The sequence below is a fragment of the Ipomoea nil genome, unplaced genomic scaffold, assembly GCF_001879475.1.
Source record: "Ipomoea nil cultivar Tokyo-kokei standard unplaced genomic scaffold, Asagao_1.1 scaffold0415, whole genome shotgun sequence".
NCBI classification, from domain to species: Eukaryota; Viridiplantae; Streptophyta; class Magnoliopsida; order Solanales; family Convolvulaceae; genus Ipomoea; species Ipomoea nil.
Window position 1 is genome coordinate 2,581,024 of NW_017616843.1, and position 20,978 is coordinate 2,602,001.

General features: G+C 36.9%; 1 protein-coding gene and 1 non-coding gene across 2 annotated transcripts; both read left to right on the plus strand.

Moving 5' to 3' along the window:
- Positions 1–497: 497 nt before the first annotated feature.
- On the plus strand, positions 498–569 carry TRNAM-CAU. The gene has a single exon. It is a non-coding gene; the product is annotated as a tRNA-Met (tRNA).
- A 15,293-nt stretch (positions 570–15,862) lies between these two features.
- Positions 15,863–19,944, plus strand: LOC109172365 (hydroxyproline O-arabinosyltransferase 1-like). Its single transcript, XM_019321561.1, has 8 exons — positions 15,863–16,458; positions 17,567–17,634; positions 17,742–17,943; positions 18,048–18,145; positions 18,266–18,335; positions 19,066–19,137; positions 19,236–19,349; positions 19,521–19,944. Exons 1-8 carry the CDS (start codon positions 16,030–16,032, stop codon positions 19,578–19,580), a joined length of 1,113 nt encoding a protein of 370 aa, XP_019177106.1. The 5' UTR covers positions 15,863–16,029; the 3' UTR covers positions 19,581–19,944.
- Positions 19,945–20,978: the final 1,034 nt, after the last annotated feature.

Consider the following 20,978-nt stretch of genomic DNA (forward strand, 5'->3'; position numbering starts at 1 on the left):
AGTCAAAAATGCATAAATATGATATTTTGGTTGGTTGATTTTGTTGTATGAATCATATCTAGATAAATTAAATTCATAATAGTTGAAATATATAATTTTTTAGTATTGAACATGTATTATGCTAAAAAAAAAAATAAGTGTAATGTTTGATTTATTATATGTTCTATACTTACACATACATATACTTTCGTATGTATTTTGTATAAAAAAAATTTATTTTATTATTATTGAATGACATACGTGTTTGTATATATATATATATATATATATATATATATATATATATATATATATATATATATATAGAGAGAGAGAGAGAGAGGGGTGGGGAGGGGGGGGGGGGGGGGGGGGAGGTACGAACATTTATAATACAAATAGAAGCCGCTCTGCTCCATCTTGTGTAAGTCTTAATATGTATTGAGATCTTCTATTTATAGTGGATAAAAGGAGAAGTTGTTGAGATTGATAAACATATATAATAGCTCAATATTCAACAAATCAGAGTGGCGCAGCGGAAGCGTGGTGGGCCCATAACCCACAGGTCCTAGGATCGAAACCTGGCTCTGATATTGTAAAATTGTTAAATTCTTTAGTAAATTGTCCAAGTTAAGATTGAATTTCTTGTTAGGCACTTGTAACCCAAGTGAGAGCATTAAGAGATGGTGGAATAGTTGAGACTGAATTTCTCGACTTTGTAACCCAAGTGAGAGCATTAAGAGATGGTGGAATAGTTGGGACTGAATTTCGTGACCTTGTAACCCAATTCTTTGCAAAGGCGGAGGCTTCTCGGTCTTTATTTTAGAGGTGTTGTCTTCTCCAACGACTATATATGGTGTTGGTTAGACCTCTTCGGGGAACACTCACTACCCAATTGAGAGCATTAAGAGATGGTGGAATAGTTGAGACTGAATTTCTCGTGACCTTGTAACCCGAGAGCATTAAGAGATGGTGGAATAGTTGAGACAGAATTTCTCGTGACCTTGTAACCCAAGTGAGAGCATTAAGAGATGGTGGAACAGTTGGGACTGAATCTCGTGACCTTGTAACCCAAGTGAGAGCATTAAGAGATGGTGGAACAATTGGGACTGAATTTCGTGACCTTGTAACCCAATTCTTTGCAAAGGCGGAGGCTTCTCGATCTTTATTTTGGAGGGCACCGAACAAACTCCTTGATGTTGTCTTCTCCAACGACTATATATGGTATTGGTTAGACCTCTTGCGTCCCACTTTATTTTGGAGGGCACCGAACAAACTCCTTGATGTTGTCTTCTCCAACGACTATATATGGTATTGGTTAGACCTCTTGCGTCCCTTGGGTGGGGAACAGACTCTCTCGAATCGGACCTACCCCCGCCTTGTTGGCTAAGGTGTTCTTGCGGATTCGGGGAACACTCACTTTGTGACTTAGCTATATATTTCGATATATCTCGCATTTGATTGCTTAAAGGGAAAAGGTAGATTGGGTAGAAACTAGGAACTCGTACTTTTCGTAGCGATCTCCATAGATAGCGCCAATGATGGTTTTATCGGGACCGGATCCTCATCAATCATATTCAACATTCATCAATTTAAACCATCTAATATATTATCATATGTAGTTACATAATATAATTACTTCATTTTCTTTAAACTCAAAGAAAGAAAAGAGAAAATATTAAATTTATTTTTAAGCAAATATATATATATATATATATATATATATATATATATATATATATATATATATATATATATATAGAAAGGGGTTCCTGTGCGGTTGAGGGTGCCAGATGTGGTTGTGCGGTGAAAGGAGAACCATTGATTTTGCTGAAATCAACGTTTAGATTACCAAAATTAAATTAAAAAACGCAGTGACATTTTGGTAATTTTTGCATCTAGGTAAATTTAAGGTGTTTGGGTTTGGACTTAATGTGCGTGAGTTTTGTGGTTAATATGCATGTGGTTTGTGCTTAAGGTGTGTGTGGTTTGTGCTTAAGGTGCGTGAGGTTGGTGATTAATGTCAGTAGTTGTTGAAACTTAAGGTGCATGAGGTTTGTGTTTAAGGTGCGTGGGGTTTGTGCTTAATGTGCGTGGGGTTTGTGCTTAAGGTGCGTGGGGTTAGTGATTAATGTCAGTAGTTGTTGAAACTTAAGGTGTGTGAGTTAATACTTAAAGTGCGTCAGTTTAATGCTTAATGTGCGTGAGGTTTGTGCTTAATGTGCGTGGGTTTTATGCTTAATGTGTGTGAGTTTGTGCTTAATGTGAGCCATTTTAAAATCTTAAGTGCGTGGGTTTTGTGCTTAATGTGTTATGTTCTGTGCTTAAGGTGCGTGATTTATGTACTTAATGTGAGTGATTTGTGTTCTTAAGGTGCTTTGTTTGTTTGCTTAAGGCGCGTGGTGATTTGTATACTTAAGGTGCGCCATATTAATGTTTAAGGTGCGTCCAATTGCACAACTGCACGGAAAGCATCACCCATACCTGAACCCTTCCATATATATATATATATATATATATATATATATATATATATATATATATATATATATATATATATATATATATATATATATATATATATATATATATATATATATATATATATATGGAAGGGTGAGTTCGTGAGCCTAGATCCTGTTCGTTTATTTTTATTTTTGTACGGTTTAGATTTATAGATTGTCTTATTCCAAAATTACTGGTCTGGGATTTACTTAGGGATAGGGATGTAATTTGCTATGCGCATTTATTGTCTTACCGTGTCACAAGCGGTAAATGTTATTTATTTTCTTTTTGTGTTTTGTGGATTTTGGATTCTCAAACGACGGTTCGCCATTCCTCTCTCTCCATGACTGGCTCATCCATTAAGTGCTCAAAACGTCGAAGGAGTTCTTCTTCTGGCGTTGGTCTAGGTATTTCCTGCTTCATTCTTTATTTCTGCTTAGGTTTCTTTGGGTTTTTGCTGTTCCTTTGTTGGGGATTCGCACGGCGAAACGGGGGGTTTGGTGCGACGCGGGGGGGGGGGGGGGGGGGAGAGTTTCGGGTAGGGCTGTGCAAAACCTAACCTACCCGAAAAAACCGCCCGACCCGAGACCCGTTGCAACGCATCCGAACCCGAGCTGAATCCGACATCACAAATCCGATCTGCCAAGTGAAACGACGCCGAATTACGTGGTTCGGATAGGGTAGGCAAAAAACGCATCCGACACGCCCGAACTATCCAATCTTTCATAGGGTTTGCTAAGGTTTAGTATGGTACGACGTCGTATAAGGCTATTATATATGTAAGCCTTAGCTTTTGCGCAGCCCTACACTCCACTCTCTGAGACCTTTCACCCTAATTCTCTCAATCTCTCATTCTCTCTGACTTCTCTCTACTCCGAATCTCCGATTCTCTCTGTGAGAGCGTGAGACTGTGACTCATACTCTCAATCTCTCATACTCTCAGAATCTCAGTCTCTCAGAGTCCTCTCTTCTTCTCTAATCTTAGTGACTCACTTACTCGTTGAGTCGTTGAGACCTGTGCACTGTCCGGCTGTGTCTGATTTTCCGGTGGCCGTTGGAGGCTTAGAGTGGTGGAAGCCCTTCTCTCTGGTGATTACTGGTTAGAGACCCTTGTTCTCCGGGGAGTATTTGGGGAAAACAAGTAAATCCCTAACCCTAGTTTTTATATTTATGATTATTCACTGTATTTTGATCTATTTGTGTTATATGATGATATATGTGTTATAGTGTGATCTATTTTGGTGAAAGCTGTTTTAAACCCAAACCCTAGTTCTATATTTGTGATTTATGTGTTATATTCTGATGTATTTTGGTGGAAGCTGTTTTAAACCCAAATCCTAGTTCTATATTTGTGATTTATGTGTTATATTCTGATGTATTTTGGTGGAATGTTTTAAACCCAAACCCTAGTTCTATATTTGTGATTTATGTGTTATATTCTGATGTATTTTGGTGGAAGTTGTTTTAAACCCAAACCCTAGTTCTATATTTGTGATTTATGTGTTATATTCTGATATATTATGGTTGAATTTGAATTGTGATGTCCCTTAAACAGTTAAAGGCTTAAATGTGAAATGGTGGAAGCCCTTAACTGAAATCCAGATAATGATGAACTGGATAAAGTTTCTGAATCTGGATTTCTTTGTGAATATGTTTATGGATGTATGACCCTTAAATGTTCTTAACTGTTTGTGCATAATGTAAATATGTAAATGTAATATTATGAAATCTTTATTAATGATGACACAAAGAAGTGTCTGAATCTGGATTTCTTTCAATTGTTTGTATGCTTGAATGCTTGATCTGTTATTCTGTATGACAAACAATTGTTTGAAATCTGAATGTTGATGCCCATCTTTTTAGATGGAGAGCATCAGTCAACCTAGTTCTGGACCACAACCTTCAACTCAGGAGGGACAAGGACAACCCCAAGGCACTGAGATACCTCAGCAGCCTCAGGTGACTCCTGTTGTTCCAAAGAAAAAGAGAAAAGATGTTGAGTCCAGATCCAGGGTGTGGGAACACTTTGTAAAGATACATGATAAAGAGGACAATCTGATTGAGGGGAGGTGCATATATTGTTCTAAGATCTTTTGTTGTCAGCCAAAAAAACATGGCACTTCATCTTTAAGAAATCATATGGTGGCCTGTCTTAAAAATCCTCACTCGAAGGATACAAGGAAGTCACTTCTAACTTTCAATGATGTCTCATCCTTTGCACCAGGGGGTTCTGAAGGGGTAATGGGGCAATTAGGCACATGGGTGTTTAATCAGGAATCCATTAGGAGGGCTTTGTGTGAGATGATTATAATAGATGAGTTGCCCTTTAGGTTTGTTGATGGGATAGGGTTTAGGAGATTTATTCTAGTTGCCTGCCCAAGGTTCCAAATCCCTTCTAGGTGGACAGTTTCAAGGGATATTTTCCAAAGATACCTAGATGAGAGATCAGTCCTTAAACAAATTTTTAAGGGTTGCTCCTAAAGAGTCAGCTTAACCACTGACACATGTACCTTTGTACAGAGGATAAACTACATGTGCATTACTGCACATTTCATTGATGATCAGTGGAAGCTCAACAAAAAAATCATAGCCTTTGTCCCTGTTTCATCTCATGGGGGAGAGTATATAGCCAAGGCTTTGGAGACTTGTCTGGTTGAGTGGGGTATTAAGAATGTTTTTACTGTCACAGTTGACAATGCCTCTTCCAATGATACTGCCATGGGATTTTTTAAGAGTAAGTTGATGTCTTGGGGTACCACTTCTGTAAGGTCTAAGTACATGCACATGAGGTGTATAGCCCACATTCTGAATCTGATGGTGCAAGTTGGGTTGAAGTTTGCTGATACTTCAGTTAAGAGGGTTAGGGAAGCAGTTAGATGGGTTAGGAACTCCCCTGCAAGGCTAAAAAAATTTAGAGATCTTGCTGACTTATTGGGGTGGAAGCCAAATCAGCTTTGCAGTGGGATGTTCCTACAAGATGGAATAGCACATATATGATGTTGAACACTGCAATCCAGTACCAGGCAGTCTTTGATGCCTATTTGGGAAATGATCCCTCATTTTCTGATGACCTTGGTACCTCTGTGCCTACTTTTATGGATTGGTTTGATGTGAAAAGTTTGGTAACTCTGCTAAAAACTTTCTATGATATGACTGTGAGAATTTCTGGTTCTCTTTATGTTACATCTAACACTTTCTTCAGTGAGATCTCTGATCGTAGTTGCATGTTAGATGACATGACTGGTGGTGAATCTGGATCTGAAAAGGTAAATTCCATTCCTTAACTGAAATGTTTACTGTTTAACAAATCTGTATATTAACTAATGTTAATTATTTACTTTTTTTTACAGGTAATGGGCACCCAAATGAAAACTAAGTTTATGAAATATTGGGGGGACCCTGAAAAAATAAACTGTGTGATCTTCTTTGGCACTATTTTGGATCCTAGAGATAAGGTTGAGTAGATGCCTGCCCAGTTAACTCAACTTTATGGTGATGATAAAGGCAAAGCCTGTTTTGAGAAGGTCCAATCTGCACTTCTTGAGCTGTACAATGATTATGCTGCCACTTACTCTGTGGATGTGAACATTGAACCAGCTGCTGTTGCCCAACCTTCTCAAACTGTCTCTGTGAGTGTGCAGCCTAGTGCTGTAACTGTTGGTAGACCACAAGGTAAGTTGAAATCTCAAATGAAAAGGCAAAGGATGGAGAGTGGTGGAAGCCTTAAACAGACTGACCTGCAAATATTTTTGAGTGAGGCCATTGTGGAAGATAAGGTTGATTTTGATATCCTAAAATGGTGGAAGCTGAACTCTGAAAGACTGCCAATTCTCTCTAAAATGGCAAGGGATATTCTTGCAGTTCCAATATCCACTGTGGCTTCTGAAAGTGCTTTTTCAACCAGTGGTAGAGTGTTGGATCCATTTAGGAGTTCCTTAACTCCTAAGATTGTGGAAGCTTTAATTTGTCACAGGATTGGTTGAGATTACCAAATCAACCTATTCAAATTGAAGAAAATATTGATGATTGTGAAAGGCTTGAGAAAGGTAATAGTAGTTTACTTAAATACTTTCATTATTATGTATTTATTTTATGATACTTATTATTATGTATTTTTTTGTATGATAATTAATATGTGTTTTTTATTTGCAGAGTTGCCAACTGGAGTTAGGACTGTTGGAACTTCCTTACCAACCATTGCAGTAATGTTCATTCATTCTGCTCTCAATTTTATATTTAGTTGTTATTCTGTTCTCTTAGAAAATTAGATTACCATTTTGTTTTTATTTATAGCTTATGAATTCAATTATGTAAGTGCATTTTAGTGCCTCAGCCCCTTCCACAGTTCCACTTGATTGAACATTTGAACATCAGGTTATAGCTTGACAGGTATGTGCAGTAGTATGGGCTATGATGATGCTTCCACATTTGTCTGAATCAAAGGACTTGAGGTTGGTATGTTGCTCAAGTTTTGGATTTAGTTCCAAAACTTTAGAAGCAATTTCCCTCAAACCTTAATGATATGAAACAACAACAATCTGAGCCTATTTTGGATTTTTGAGCAAAAAATGTTAAACTGTTATTCTTTTCAGTTTTTTTCTTTTTGTTATTTGCTATTTAAATTTGCACCTTAAGCAGGAAGATGAGGAATGCTGAGTGCCTGAGTTGCTGGTTTGCTGAGTTGCTGTTGTTGCATTTGGTTTTTGAATGGTACCTTAACAACTTATTTTTTGAGAATTTGAATCTATAAACTGTTTTTGAATTGTAACTTGTAAGTTGTAAGCTGTAAAGTTGTTAGCTTCATTAACTTGTAACAAGTTACTTGTTAGCCATTAGCCTGATAGGGGTATTAGGCATAGCCGAATAGGGCTAACTTTTTAGTTGTGATTTGTGAACTTGTGATTTTGAAGTTGTAAATTGTTAACTACTAGTAGTTAATACTTACTACTTAGAAGTTAACAAGTTACAACTTATTTAGTGTTGATTTACTTATTCAATAGTTAATTTGTAGTTTTTATGAATTTTTAATACATATCCGATATAGTCCGTAATCTGATGCAAACCGTCCGAAATCTGAGATTTATATATCCGATAAGTTTACACTTAGAAAATACACGGATAAGGTTTAATAGCTGTAATCCGAAAACCGAACGGATTCCAATTCCCGAAAACCGAACCCGCCCGAACCGTCTGATGCACAACCCTAGTTTCCGGGGCGGCAGTGGATGTGTGTATGGTTGCAGAGTTGGGCCTGTGGCAGTTTACGGTGATTTTTGGAGTTCGGGGGTGCTTGGTCTGGCGGGGATTTTGGGTTGGCCGGCGGTGGTGCGGGGGGCTCTGGTGATTGAAGATTTGCAGTAGGGTTTTTTTTTTTTTTTTTTTTTTTTTTTTTTTTTTTTTTTGGCTTATATGAAATAAATTTCCAGTGTGTAAGGGCTAAAGAGGATGTATGTATGGTACATTGGATTGTATTACCTTTAGCATATGCTTTTAATTGTGTTTTTTTGTATGTTCCTTATTTGTTTGCTTAAGAATATGTTAAGATTACAGTGTATGATTCCTTTTTAATTATGTGTTTGTTTTGCTGTCTGAGGGAATGGTATTTTTTAACTTTTTTCCATTAATGGTCCAATGAATTTTGGCAGGGGATGTTGCAATTATGAATATAAACACATTTATGGTGTTTTAATGGTGAAAAATTAGGTGGTATTCAAGTTAAGTTTTTGATTGTTTGTTGGATTTGTATATACAAGTATTTTCCAGAAGTTCTATTATCATTATACAGAGCTAGCAAAGTACTGTGAAATAATCTTTTGAAAATTAGGGAGGGGGTGGTCTGTATTTAAATGGTGGACTAGGGGTGTGCATTGGTGGAAAAAGGTGTGTGCATATTTGGGAAGAGGTGTGTGCATTTGATGTTCCAGATTGTTTGGCAGTGTAGTTTTTGTTATTTGGTTTGTGCATTGGAGACTTATGGCATGTGCGGTATCTTATTGCATCATTGTGTGTGGAAAAAATAGGTTTGGTGTGGTTGACTTCTTTAAATTCATTGGGCATTATAGTATAAACAAAATTGTATTATGTTGCAGATCGTGGGGTAGGGTTAGGGGGTGTTGTCTTTTGTTGTTAGCTTTGTGCACTATGGGTATTTGGTCTGTGCTTCGGTCATTGCTTTTTCATTTTTTTGATGTCATGCATTTGCGTTGTGCGTTTTAAGTTTTTTGATTATTTTTGGGATCTTTCGTTCGTGTACAGTACTATGTTATTCTACAGATTTGCTAGTCTTCACGCTTGTGCATAGATGTATGTCACCTTGTGCAACTTAGTCTAAATGGACTTGTAGTTAGTGGTTAAAAGTTTATCGGCGTTGCGTGTGTGTGGTTTCATAATTTGTGCGTGGATGTGTGTCATCGTGGTAAAGCTAGGTTTAATGGTCTTCGTTTTGGGGGGTTATTTTTTGTATGTTTGCGTTTTTTATTTAGCTTTGTGCACTATGGTTGTTGAGTTTGTCCTTAGGTCATTCTTTTTCAGTTTTATGATGTTTTGTAGTGGTATTCTTTATGTTATGGGGTTTTTTGTTTTTGGTTTCGGTCTTTTGATTTGTGCCATTTGCAGGGGATGGTGGTGTTGAGCCGGTGGGTGTAGTTGATGCGGTGGCACCTTTGCCACAGTCGGAAGCAGTAGAAGTGCCCCAAGAACCCGCGCACCCGGCGCCGAATACGGATGGATCGGATGCTGAGCCTGACGAGGTTGATGAGGCAATTTTCCCCCCTTGAAGATTCGCGCCTCTCCAAAGCATCTTGTCAAACCTTTCGTTTATACACGGCTTTTACAATTCTTTCCTCACTTTAAATATTGTGGTCAGTTTCGTTGGGATTTTGTTTCCGGATAGGATGTTGGTTTTGTTTTGGGTTTTCACTTGAACATTTCGTATTACAGTTGTGTCCTATATTTGTCTTATGTTTTTTGGTTATTTTTTTTTTTAAAATGCATTTGAATTCTCACAAGCTTTACGTACGTGCACTCAAATGAACATTGCATATTATAGATGAGTCATATATTACAGCAGTACGCACCAACTTCAATCGTATAATGCACACACGGAAACATGCAAGCATTCATCGACAGCGTTATGCACAGTCTGATGGCCTACTACGCACATGGCGGTGCACGCCAATGCATACGCACCATATTATTAATAACTACTTACTCTTGTTTTTAGGAGTAACGCAATCTCCTTTTTTACTACTACGCACAAACTGCTGGCCTACTAAGCGACATGCATAGACTGACGACCTACTACGCACACACCATATTAGTAATAAGTAATAAATCTTGTTTACGGTGTAACGCATTCACCTTTATATAACTACGCACACATCCTTGTTTGGAATAAAAATCAATTGTTAAATGCGTGCAAACTTGGGTGCCAGCAGAGGACTAACCTAAAACCAAAACATAAAACCCACATAGAACAAGTGCTATGAACTGTCTTCTATTCACTAATGCACACCGCGACACACGCATGTTTTTAGCCACAGCGTTATGCACCGACTGGTGGCCTGCTACGCCACTAGCAGTGCACGAAGATGCATATGCACCATATTAGTATTTACTTACAGCTATACTTTACTGAATACTGCATTCACCTGCATACAACAACGCTCACAGCATAATTACAAATTAATAACAATTTTAAACCCAACCAATAAGTCAACTCGTCTACCGCAACCAAATCTTTGTCCCACTCAGCGATATATCCATAGCACACTGTTCGGCGTCCACATCGTCTTCCATAGGTGGTACACCTGCCACACAAAATCTACTTATCGACGTTTTACGTTTTTAACAACCAAATAAAAAAAAAACACCAACAAATTTCTCAATATAATCACACGGTATGCACGCACTCATCTTCGTATACGCACCATCCATCATAACTCACATAGTATGTAGTGATCGACATACTCTTGTTGTTCCACACTTCATAAATTCCGAAGCTCACGCACACCCATCCCAATACATTTAGGCCGTTCAACAAAAAAAAAAAACGACCAAAAAAAAAAAAAAAACACCAATCAGACTTGTATGCACCCACCTGAACACACACACGCTATGCACATCACATAACTTCTAGTTCGTCCAACAACCTCACCCCCTCCCCCCACCCCTCCGGAAAAAACCCCAATCTTCAGCATATGCACACACGAGGGCCCATAAATGCACATACCTGTAAATGCACATGAGTGTGCTTCGTCGTTGTTTTTGCACTCCCACCCATTCGTTTCTCCTCAAGCCTTGTTCACGCCACGTTCAATTCATCAGCCTTTGTAAATAATTAAAAGTATTAATTACCATTCATAAACTCCCTAATATAATGCTTCATATTCCAATCAGAATATATCCATAAATAAACATAAATATACAATTACTATTATCTCCTTATCATTGGGAAATGTCCTTAATTAATACCCAAATCTCTTATAATCTCAACCATTCATGAAAATAAAATCAATGGATATTAGGAGGACTCATGGTCTCATTTACTATAGGGGGTGCACCGAATTCGAAGCCTATATATATATATATATATATATATATATATATATATATATATAGACACACACACACCAATACTATAAAAATTATACACTTACAAATACAATTAGAAAATAAGTTTCAACAAAACTCATAGAAATTAAACGTTTTAAAATATTAACAAATATTTATGATTGAAATGATGTACGCAAAACTAAGAAGAAAATAACAAAACTAAAGAGTATTTCTAAATGTACACGAAATAAAAGTCAATGCATAAGCATGGTTGCAGTAGGCGCTAGGCACTAGTCGGGCGCCCGGACAGCGCCTAGCGCCTAGGCGGTCTAGGCGGCGCTAGGCGGGTGTCAAAAAAACAGTGGGTAGACTTGCAGTTTGACAATTTTAATGAGGTTGTTTTCAACATTTAATCAAATAACGCATCCAAATAAATGAATTAATGATAATTCATAAGTCATAACATCAAAACAATGATTTTCAAAAAAAAAAAACATTAAAACAATATTAAAAATTAAAAATACTCAAATACTTCAATCATCAAAGATTCAAAGTATCAAACTAGTCTACGAGTGTATATATGTCATATTATATATATGTATGCGCGCGCGCACACACACACACACAAACACACACACACACACACACACATATATATATATATATATATATATATATATATATATATATATTTATTTATTTATTTATTTATTTATTTATATATATTTATATATATAATAAAAAAATAGGCCGAGCCGATCGGGTTAACTCGACCGAAATGGACGAGTTAACTCGACTAACTTAGACGCTAGGTGGCCAAATCGGCCGAATTAGGCGCTAGGCGGACGCCTAGGCGCCAGGTAACCTAGGCGGGCGCCTAGGGGGGAAATTGCCAAGGTCTAGAGGCGCCTAGCGCCTAGGCGGGCGCCTAGACCGATTTTTACAACCGTGTGCATAAGTTATCAATGCAACCACTTGCACTAAAATAATTTTAATTCCAATTATAATTTAACACTTAGGTTTAACGTTATTATAAAAAAAATAAAAATGAAGGATAATATTAAAACTTATTTTACTGTCATAAATAAATGTGGACATTATTAGGTGACATTTATCATTAAATTGAACCATCCACTTCATCATTTATAGACTATTATTACACTCTAAAAAGAAGAACAATATAACAATCACGCGAGAAAACATATCAATTTAATTACAACATATACAGCAATATTTGGGACTCAATTTAAGTATTTATGTAATATAGAATTTCATAAATTCTGAGAAATGTATTTCGTATACATGCATGCAGAATATATATATACACAATAGAACGGATGAGACCATAAATTAAAGCGAATTGAAATCAAACAATTACGTATGAACATAACATATGAACTCCCGGCGGCAATATAATATTGGTTCCTCAATTCATTCCAATTCCCATTAAACTTGCAGTCGTGTTTGAAGATGATCATTAGTTTTGAATGGGCTGCCCATCCTCTAGGATTTTCGCCATGTTCATGAGGTCATTGAGATCAAAGCTTTTCCTCCTTGTTATTTTCCCCTCCTTAGACGCCGCCGGAGGAGCTTCCATTTCTTCGCCTTTCTCCGCCGCCTTAAGCCTGGCGGTGAAGCTATTCCTCAACGGGTTATCATTGTCGTCGCCGGCTTCGTCTCTCTCGAAGTTTTGGGAGTAGCTGAGAGGGTCGTAGGAGAGATCGGATGTGTGGCGGCGATGGTGGCCCTTGCGGGAGATTACGTTTCGAGATTTTCCTTTAATCTCCGGCGCATGGTGGTGGTGGTGGTGGTGATGATCGTTATGGTGTCTGTGCCATATCCATCTCGAATGGTTCGCTTTCGGACTCGACGGTGGCTCCGGCGCCGGCGGCGAGGGTGGCTCGGCCGCGGGTTCATGCCGCCGGTGAAGATGGCCGTGGAACAAGGCCGAAATGCTCAAAGATGACTTCGATTTTCTGTACTTTTTATCCTTGGCCGTGGGGCTGTCGACTTGCCCATTATAATCCTCCATTTTCTCAGGGATACAAGAAAAATGATTGACTTATAATGGTGGTAAATTGGGTGGTGATAATATGGGTAGCCAAGGGGGAAATGTTTGCTTGTTTGTTCACCTATATATAATTATTCATGCATGCATCGGAAGATTTATGGTTTATGGGGGTGGGGTTATATATTTGTTGTGTAAGTTAGAGGTTGGAAGAATGGAGGATAGGTATGTGTTGGAAAATTTAGTGGTTTTGCATAAATGAAAAAATGCCAATGACAAACTTCATTCATGTAATTATTCATTGGATGGTAAGGTGTTGTTCACCCGTGTTTTAGCAAACAAAAAAAAAAAAAAAAAAAAAAAAAAAAAAAAAATCCTTGGGGTTATACCCATATTGACAATTTAGTGTCACAGTTATTACCATATCTATTTTTAACCCTTCAGTTTTGAGTGAAGTGACAAGTTTGACCCTTGACGTTAGGGGTTCGTCTCAACCTAATGGGAAATTCTAAAACCCTTTATATTGAAGAATAAATTTGGAAATTCATAGCTTATTCTCATTCTTATATTGAAACCAATTTCCCAACATTACTTTCCACTTTAATTTCCTGTTAGAAATGTATGCCTTATGAGCCAACAATTATTATTTTGGGCATTGTATTCTAATTAAATAAATATACAGATTTTGAACGCCGAGGCTGTTGCATGGGGAAACCCTGATGCGGGGGTGGATCAAGTTGAATGTAGATGGGATCGAAGCTGTAAGGGCGCTACTAACATAGGAGGGCAGGTTGTGGAGGAGTACTCCGCGATAGCAGGGGCTAATGGCTCAGAGGGTTCTCCCATAACATTGGATCGTGTTTGACGGAGGAAGCGGAAGCGTGAGCGGTGTTGGAAGGGCTTCGCATGGCAACGAATTATGGTGCCTGGCAGTTAATTGTCAAAAGTGACTCCATTAGTACGATATGAGAACTGAACTCGGCCATTCAGAGCTCGGGTAGAAGACAGAATGTGTCCTTCTAGCCTATGTGCAAGTGAGTAGACGCTTTGAGGCGGTGGATTTCAAGCACATAGTCAGAGAACAAAACAGAGTCGCAGACAAGCTAGTTGCAGTGACCTTCAATCACGCGTTGGGCAACCGGAGTTATGTATCTCCACCGCCTCCTGTCCAGCCGTTGCTTTGGAAGGACAAGAATGGGGCAAGAGTTCAGCGTGGAAGTTTGGATAATTACAATACTGGGAGCTCTCACTAGCTTTCCCCAGAGCCCTCCTTATGTTCCAAAAAAAAAAAAAAGAAAAGAAAAACAACGTATACATGGTGGGAGTACTATAGTGAAATAAATAAATAAATAAATAACAGCGTACATACATGGTGGGAGTACTATAATAAAAAATATAAATAAATAAATAACAGCGTCCTTACATGGTGAGAGTACTATAAGACCCCAAATGTCAAAGTGCACCAAGTCAAAGCATTCAATTGTATAGGAAATGCTATAGCCTATATGGAAATGTCAATCTCTTTTGTTTAGCAAAGTGACAACAATTACACACCAAATTAGAAGAAGCACTGATCCTTTCAAAAAAAAAAAAGAAAAAAAAAGAAAAAAAAAAGAAAAGAAACACTGATTGTGGAATCAAAATCTTGCAAGACTTTTATTTTCAGATTGGAAACATGTCCTAATCTAGTATATCAATCATTAAACTGCTTAAGCTGATCATTATTCTTACGAATAAAAGAGGAAGCAGTAAAGGCAGACACAAAAACAATATGCAAACCCAATAGGATAGCTCAATTGACAAATGAGCTCTCTTTGTGGGGGAGGATTTTGGGATAACCCAGGTTTGATTTCCACAAGTGACGATTCCCTTTGAACCAATTCCTGTGCCTCCCGGAGCGAATGGAAAAAGACTCGGACCACCTCTTGGTTTGCACCAAAAACAAAAACAATATACAGTCCATGACGGCATGACCGATAGAAATGAATCAATAACTTTTGGAATATTGTAAATAAGAAATAAAAGAATTACTTGGAAAGGGACGTACTTATTAGAAAAAAAAAAAAAATTAGGTCACCATGGTCATGCTAAGCTTTTTATGTCCAGAAAAATGTTGACTAAACATGTTAATCATGTCAACTTGTTTAAAAACCATGTTCATGTTTAAAATTTTAATTCACTAATATTAATGGGCTACAGTAATATTTAGACTTATCATATCACTGCTATAATTGTATCAACATGTTTAACCAACAAATTATAAATTAACCAAAATTTATGTGTGTGTTTATGGAATTAATTAAATCTTTTAGATTCTACCAAAACCTTGCAACTAACCAATTAAATAGAATTCTTATTTAAAAAAAAAACTTGAAAATTTATTTCTCTTCATTCTCCAAATTAAAAGGTTGAATCCCCAACTCCGACCCGACAAAATTAAGCAGATTGTCAAATACCGGTGCACACAAGAGATCTGTCTACTTTAAGCATAATTTCCATACTACCACTGTTGAGGTTCGAATCTTAGTGTCTTCTCTCAAATACTGTCTACTGAACAATTGAGCTAAATCGGAGAAATTTATTTCTCTAATATATAAAGAAGTGGTTAGACTTTCCTCCACCACCTCTCTCCCGCGCCCCTCCCACCTTCTATATATATAAAATTAGCCATTGGCTAGCAGAAACAAATAAATTTAATTTTATAAAATTAGTTAAATATTTAATTAAGTAATTAACTATTGGCAAGTGCAGATTTTAAAAAATATATACTTGCTTGAAAATATTTCAAAAATAAAAAAAAGTCAAGCTAATTTATTAACTACTATGCCACTTTGTCAGGACGAAAGCTCTTCCAGTTTGCTACCTCATTAGTCTTCCCTTCTTCTCTCATCTTCTCTTTCTCCTCAATTTCTACATATACAGATGTATATACTGCACTCTATGTGAGAAAGGAAGGAAGAAACTAGAGAGAAGAAGAGGAAGTAGAAATGGGTTGTGCCAATCTGTTCTTCACTGTGGTGATAGTCTTCTCAGCAGCACTTATCACCTACAACATCCTCATCTCAATCAATGCCTCTCTTAACCACGATTTCCCAAGCCCTTCAAACCCCTCTTCTTCTTCTTCAAGTTTGGGATTCAGGAAAAATCTCCCCAATTCCAAGGACCCAGTCATCAAAATGCCGGTGGAGAGGGGGGGCAAGAAGAAGAGGCTGTTCCACACGGCAGTCACTGCTTCTGACTCGGTCTACAACACGTGGCAGTGTAGAATCATGTATTACTGGTTCAAGAAGTTCAAGGATGGGCCGGATTCTGAGATGGGTGGTTTCACTAGGATCTTGCACTCTGGGAAGCCGGATAGGTTCATGGATGAGATACCTACTTTTGTTGCTCAGCCGCTTCCTTCTGGGATGGATCAGGTATTTCGCCATTCCCTTTCCTGGGGAAGCTTAAATGCTTTTATTTTTTGTTGCCAATTTGATTATTGATTTGTTAAGTTAGCTGGAATTGGGTAGTGCAGAAATGTGTATTAGATCGAGTAGGTTTCCTAATTGAGGTTGTGTGCCTAATTGGGTATATTGGATTGAGTATGAATTCTTTGGAATCAGAAAGTAATTTTCAGAGTAGGGTAAGGATCAATTTCAGGCTATTGTCTTGCCAAGATATGCTTTATAAAGATGAAATGGCACCCACACGGGTAGCTCAGTTGGTTTCTAGGTGTCAGATTGTGGGCCGCAGTGTTGAGTTTCACCGGGGGTGGCTCCTTATGGGCACCAGAAAACTGGTCTTCCCACTTAATGGGCCGTTGAGTGATCATTTATTCCTCTACAATCTTGTCGAGGCGGGGTGTGGAGGCCCTTGTGGCTAGGGATTTCGCTTTTTGTGGACAAGATGAAAATCATGAAATGGTTGTAGGTTAAAACAGGATTTTGTGAACATTGTAAAATTGTGCATTAAGAATTAAGGAGATGGAAAAAATGGTAATAGACTAACAGGAATATCATCTGAAAATGTTGCTATTTGTTAGTTTGTTACCATCTCTAATACTTTGACATCTTTGACACTTTGGCCTTTTAACTTCTAAGGTAACCACTTGTTGTCCCTTAATCATTCAAACTTAACTATTATTAATCCTCTGTTACTTACATCTTTAATTCCTTAATAGGACTAAAAGTTGCTAATTTTGCAGTCAAGGGACTAATGGTAGATGATCAAGGTTGTGAATTAGTCCATAAATTATACATAGTTTACCATAGTTGGTGAACCAGTCCAAATTTAGCAGCATTAATAATGGAGGGATAAATGGTGGCTAACGTGTATAACTGCAGGACTAAAGGCAGCACCTTTATAGTTATGGGGTCAAATATTCGATAGAATAAAAATAGGGACCAAAAAGGGAATATATCCTTCTTTTGTAATATGCCTGGCTTCATAAAAAACTTAGAAGCTGCATGAGTGAGAATAAATCTTTTGCGGTTTCAAATCTTTTGAGCTGAGAAGTAATTTGTTTGTGATTGTGCATTTCAGGGTTACATAGTCCTTAACAGACCTTGGGCATTTGTACAATGGCTTCAACAAGCAGATATTGAAGAAGAGTATGAACTATAGATGTGCATCTTTATTGGAGCTTCATCTTAATTATATTATGATTCTTTGTACAATTACGCATTGAGTGTCTTACCTTCCCCTTTCGTTTATGTAGGTACGTGCTAATGGCAGAGCCAGATCATGTTATTGTCAAGCCCATACCAAACTTATCTAAGAATGGCCTTGGAGCTGCATTCCCTTTCTTTTACATTGAACCGAAAAAGTTTGAGACTGTTCTTAGGAAGTTCTTCCCAGAGGAGAAGGGGCCAATAACTGACATTGATCCAATTGGAAATTCTCCTGTCATTGTTGAGAAGGTACTCATAATACATTAATACTCCATAAATTTTCATTTACCAATTAGTATTTCCTTTTCTTCTGTATCAAACGGTCTTTATTGCCTTTATATGTTTGTTATTAGGAACTTCTGAAAAAGATAGCTCCAACATGGATGAATATTTCTTTGGCAATGAAGAAGGACCCTGAAGCTGATAAAGCTTTTGGCTGGGTACTTGAGATGTAATCTACCTCCCGTCATCATACCAAAATTATTTCATTCCCCCTTAGCTTGTGGATTGGGATTGGGAACAAAAACTAACCTTCAACCTTCGTATATCTTCTTATCTTCTTTATATGCAGGTACGCATATGCTGTTTCATCTGCATTGCATAATGTTGGCAACATCTTATACAAAGAATTCATGATTCAGGTATAACTATTTGCACTCTACTTCTAAGAGCGCACCAGTCTTTGATCCATTTTCTTTCAAAGTCCTATTGGAGACGGACCGTATATTTTCATACAATCACCATTTGATGATTATTATAATATCTGAATATCTCTGCTTCTTTTTATTATTAAAGATAACAACATTCATGTATTGGGTTATAAGCTGAGGCTGGAAGAAACGAAAGTGGTCCAGGACTAGATTAATGTGGGAATAAGCACAGAATCGCAATGCCATTCTCATTTTATTACTGTTTACAGACTTAATACTCCCTCTGTCCCATTTTATGTGACTGGTTCGGTTAATGAGACTTGACTGGTTATTTTTAATTCAATTTTTCGTAATATTAAGTTTAGTATTAGTATACAAAATTTATATATTTTGAAATTACTTACTATTAAACACAAAAAATCAAATTTAACAATAAGTAAAAAATACTAAAGAAAATAAACAAAGAAGAAAGAGTTGGTTTGACTAATAAATAATAAATAGGACAGGTAAAATGGGATAGAAGGAGTAGTTCTGAAGGGTTCCTATTCAATTTGGTTTTAGTTTTTAGCTTAGTGGCTTTATCATCTCCATGGGTTTTCATCCTCAGCTGCTGTTGCGACTTTTATTTGGCAGCAAAGTTAGCGTGAGATTTTTTTTTCCTTGTGTTATCCATATCCTAAACCTATAAGTTTTTTTTTTTTTTTTTTTTTTTGCATACCAGCCTCCTTTTGATACAGAAATTGGCAAGTCATACATAATTCATTACACTTATGGATGTGATTATGATATGAAGGTATCTCTTTAAACTCCACATTCATATTAGTACAAATATATCCAAAGTTCCATGATAGAATTTGATGAGAAGAGCATGCTTACATTCATTCATATCAGGGGAAATCGACCTATGGAAAAATTGGAGAGTGGAGATTTGACAAGAGATCATACGGTAATATATGGCCTCCAAGAAACCTTCCACTGCCACCACCTGGTGTTCCAGAGAGTGTGGTATGTTCTCTCTTATTTTATCAAAATGTGGGATTCTTAACATTGTGTATAACTGTATGTCACTAAAACTTGTTCCTCATTAACTAAGTACACCCACAAGTATAGGAATCTTTACCTTTGACCTCATTTATCGAGTTTAGTTTCACTAGCAATCTTGAACTAACGTTGCAGGTTACATTGGTGAGGATGGTAAATGAAGCCACTGCTAACATTCCCAACTGGGGTTCCTAGGAAGCATTATCGTCAAAGCTCCTCTCTACACTATCGAAAGGTATAGTTGTGTACATCGACAATTCAGTGCCTGACACAAAGCTCACTCTCATCCACCATCCCAGAGGACCAGAAAATGTTGAACTTCCAGTACTAAGCTAATGTTCAATCTTGTCCTTCTTGTAGTTTTCTCTGTGCCACAGACTGCATAATTTTCATGTGCCCAGATATGCTTTGTTATAGTATACTGTCATCTTGTTGATAGTTAAATGCATCTTTTATTATTTTTTTCTTTTTTCTTGTATTTTTATTTTTATCATTTAACTGAAACTGGTAGCAAAGAACAATTGAGAACTAAAATTGCATTTTCCCCTTCTATTAAAAAGTGTTCCTAGTTTTTGCAATATTTTACTTAAATTTACTATTTCTGTAAGGGAAAATTGTAAAAAATGTCCCTCTATAATATGCCAATTATCAATGTCACCCATGAATTATGAGTGGTGTAAATGTTGCCCCTCAATTATCAAAACGGTGCATATATAGCCCCTCCCGTAACGGACATGTGGTTTCCCGTTAGTGTACGACACCGTTAAGTCGGAGTAAATATGTAATTTAGTTGTTTTTTTCCTCCCTCGATTCGAAGTACCAGCAATGGACAGCAGTGGTGAACCACAGGTCCATTACGGGAGGGGCTATATGTGCACCATTTTGATAATTGAGAGACAACATTTACACCACTCATAATTCAGGGATGACATTAATAATTAACATATTATAGAGGGGTATTTTTTACAATTTTTCCTATTTGTAATATGTTCACAAAAATAAATAAACGGCGTTGTTGGGCTAGATTAGGAATTAGGATCCCCTAAGCTCTTGCAGGTTGCAGCTTCTATCAATAGAGGGTGAAGATGAATGAGACCGGCGTCGTTTCATTAATATGGTTTAACAACTAAAATAACGGTATTGTCCTTTAATATAACGCCATATTATTGAAAATTCTAACGACAGACTACATTGAGTATTGTTTGAAAATTAAGAGGACTAAATTAAGTATGTTTAATTTTTCGGGACAAAATCGAGTATTAGTTAATAGTCAGAGGATCATTTTGGGTATTAACTCTAAAATTAAAATTTACAAAATCTTTACTTAATAATAATAATATTAAGATAAACAAGATGTTTACAAAATATCATAATAAATAGGATATTAAATTTTAAATAATCTATACTATATATAATAACAAAATCCTGAAATTTTAACTTCCCGCCCAATTCATAAAAAATCTCTCTTCCTAATAAAATATATTGATTTCTACTTTCCCATTCGTACAATAATTCTGCGTTAAAATTCTATTCTAATATTATAAATCGTGTAATACAATCTATACTATATATAATAACAAAATCATGAAATTT

Excerpts from the sequence above, each read along its gene's own strand:
- LOC109172365 (XM_019321561.1), top strand. The coding sequence starts at position 16,030 with ATGGGTTGTGCCAATCTGTTCTTCACTGTGGTGATAGTCTTCTCAGCA. Across the intron at positions 16,459-17,566 it reads TTCCTTCTGGGATGGATCAG|GGTTACATAGTCCTTAACAG; the intron begins GTATTTCGCCAT and ends TGTGCATTTCAG. Across the intron at positions 17,635-17,741 it reads CAAGCAGATATTGAAGAAGA|GTACGTGCTAATGGCAGAGC; the intron begins GTATGAACTATA and ends TCGTTTATGTAG.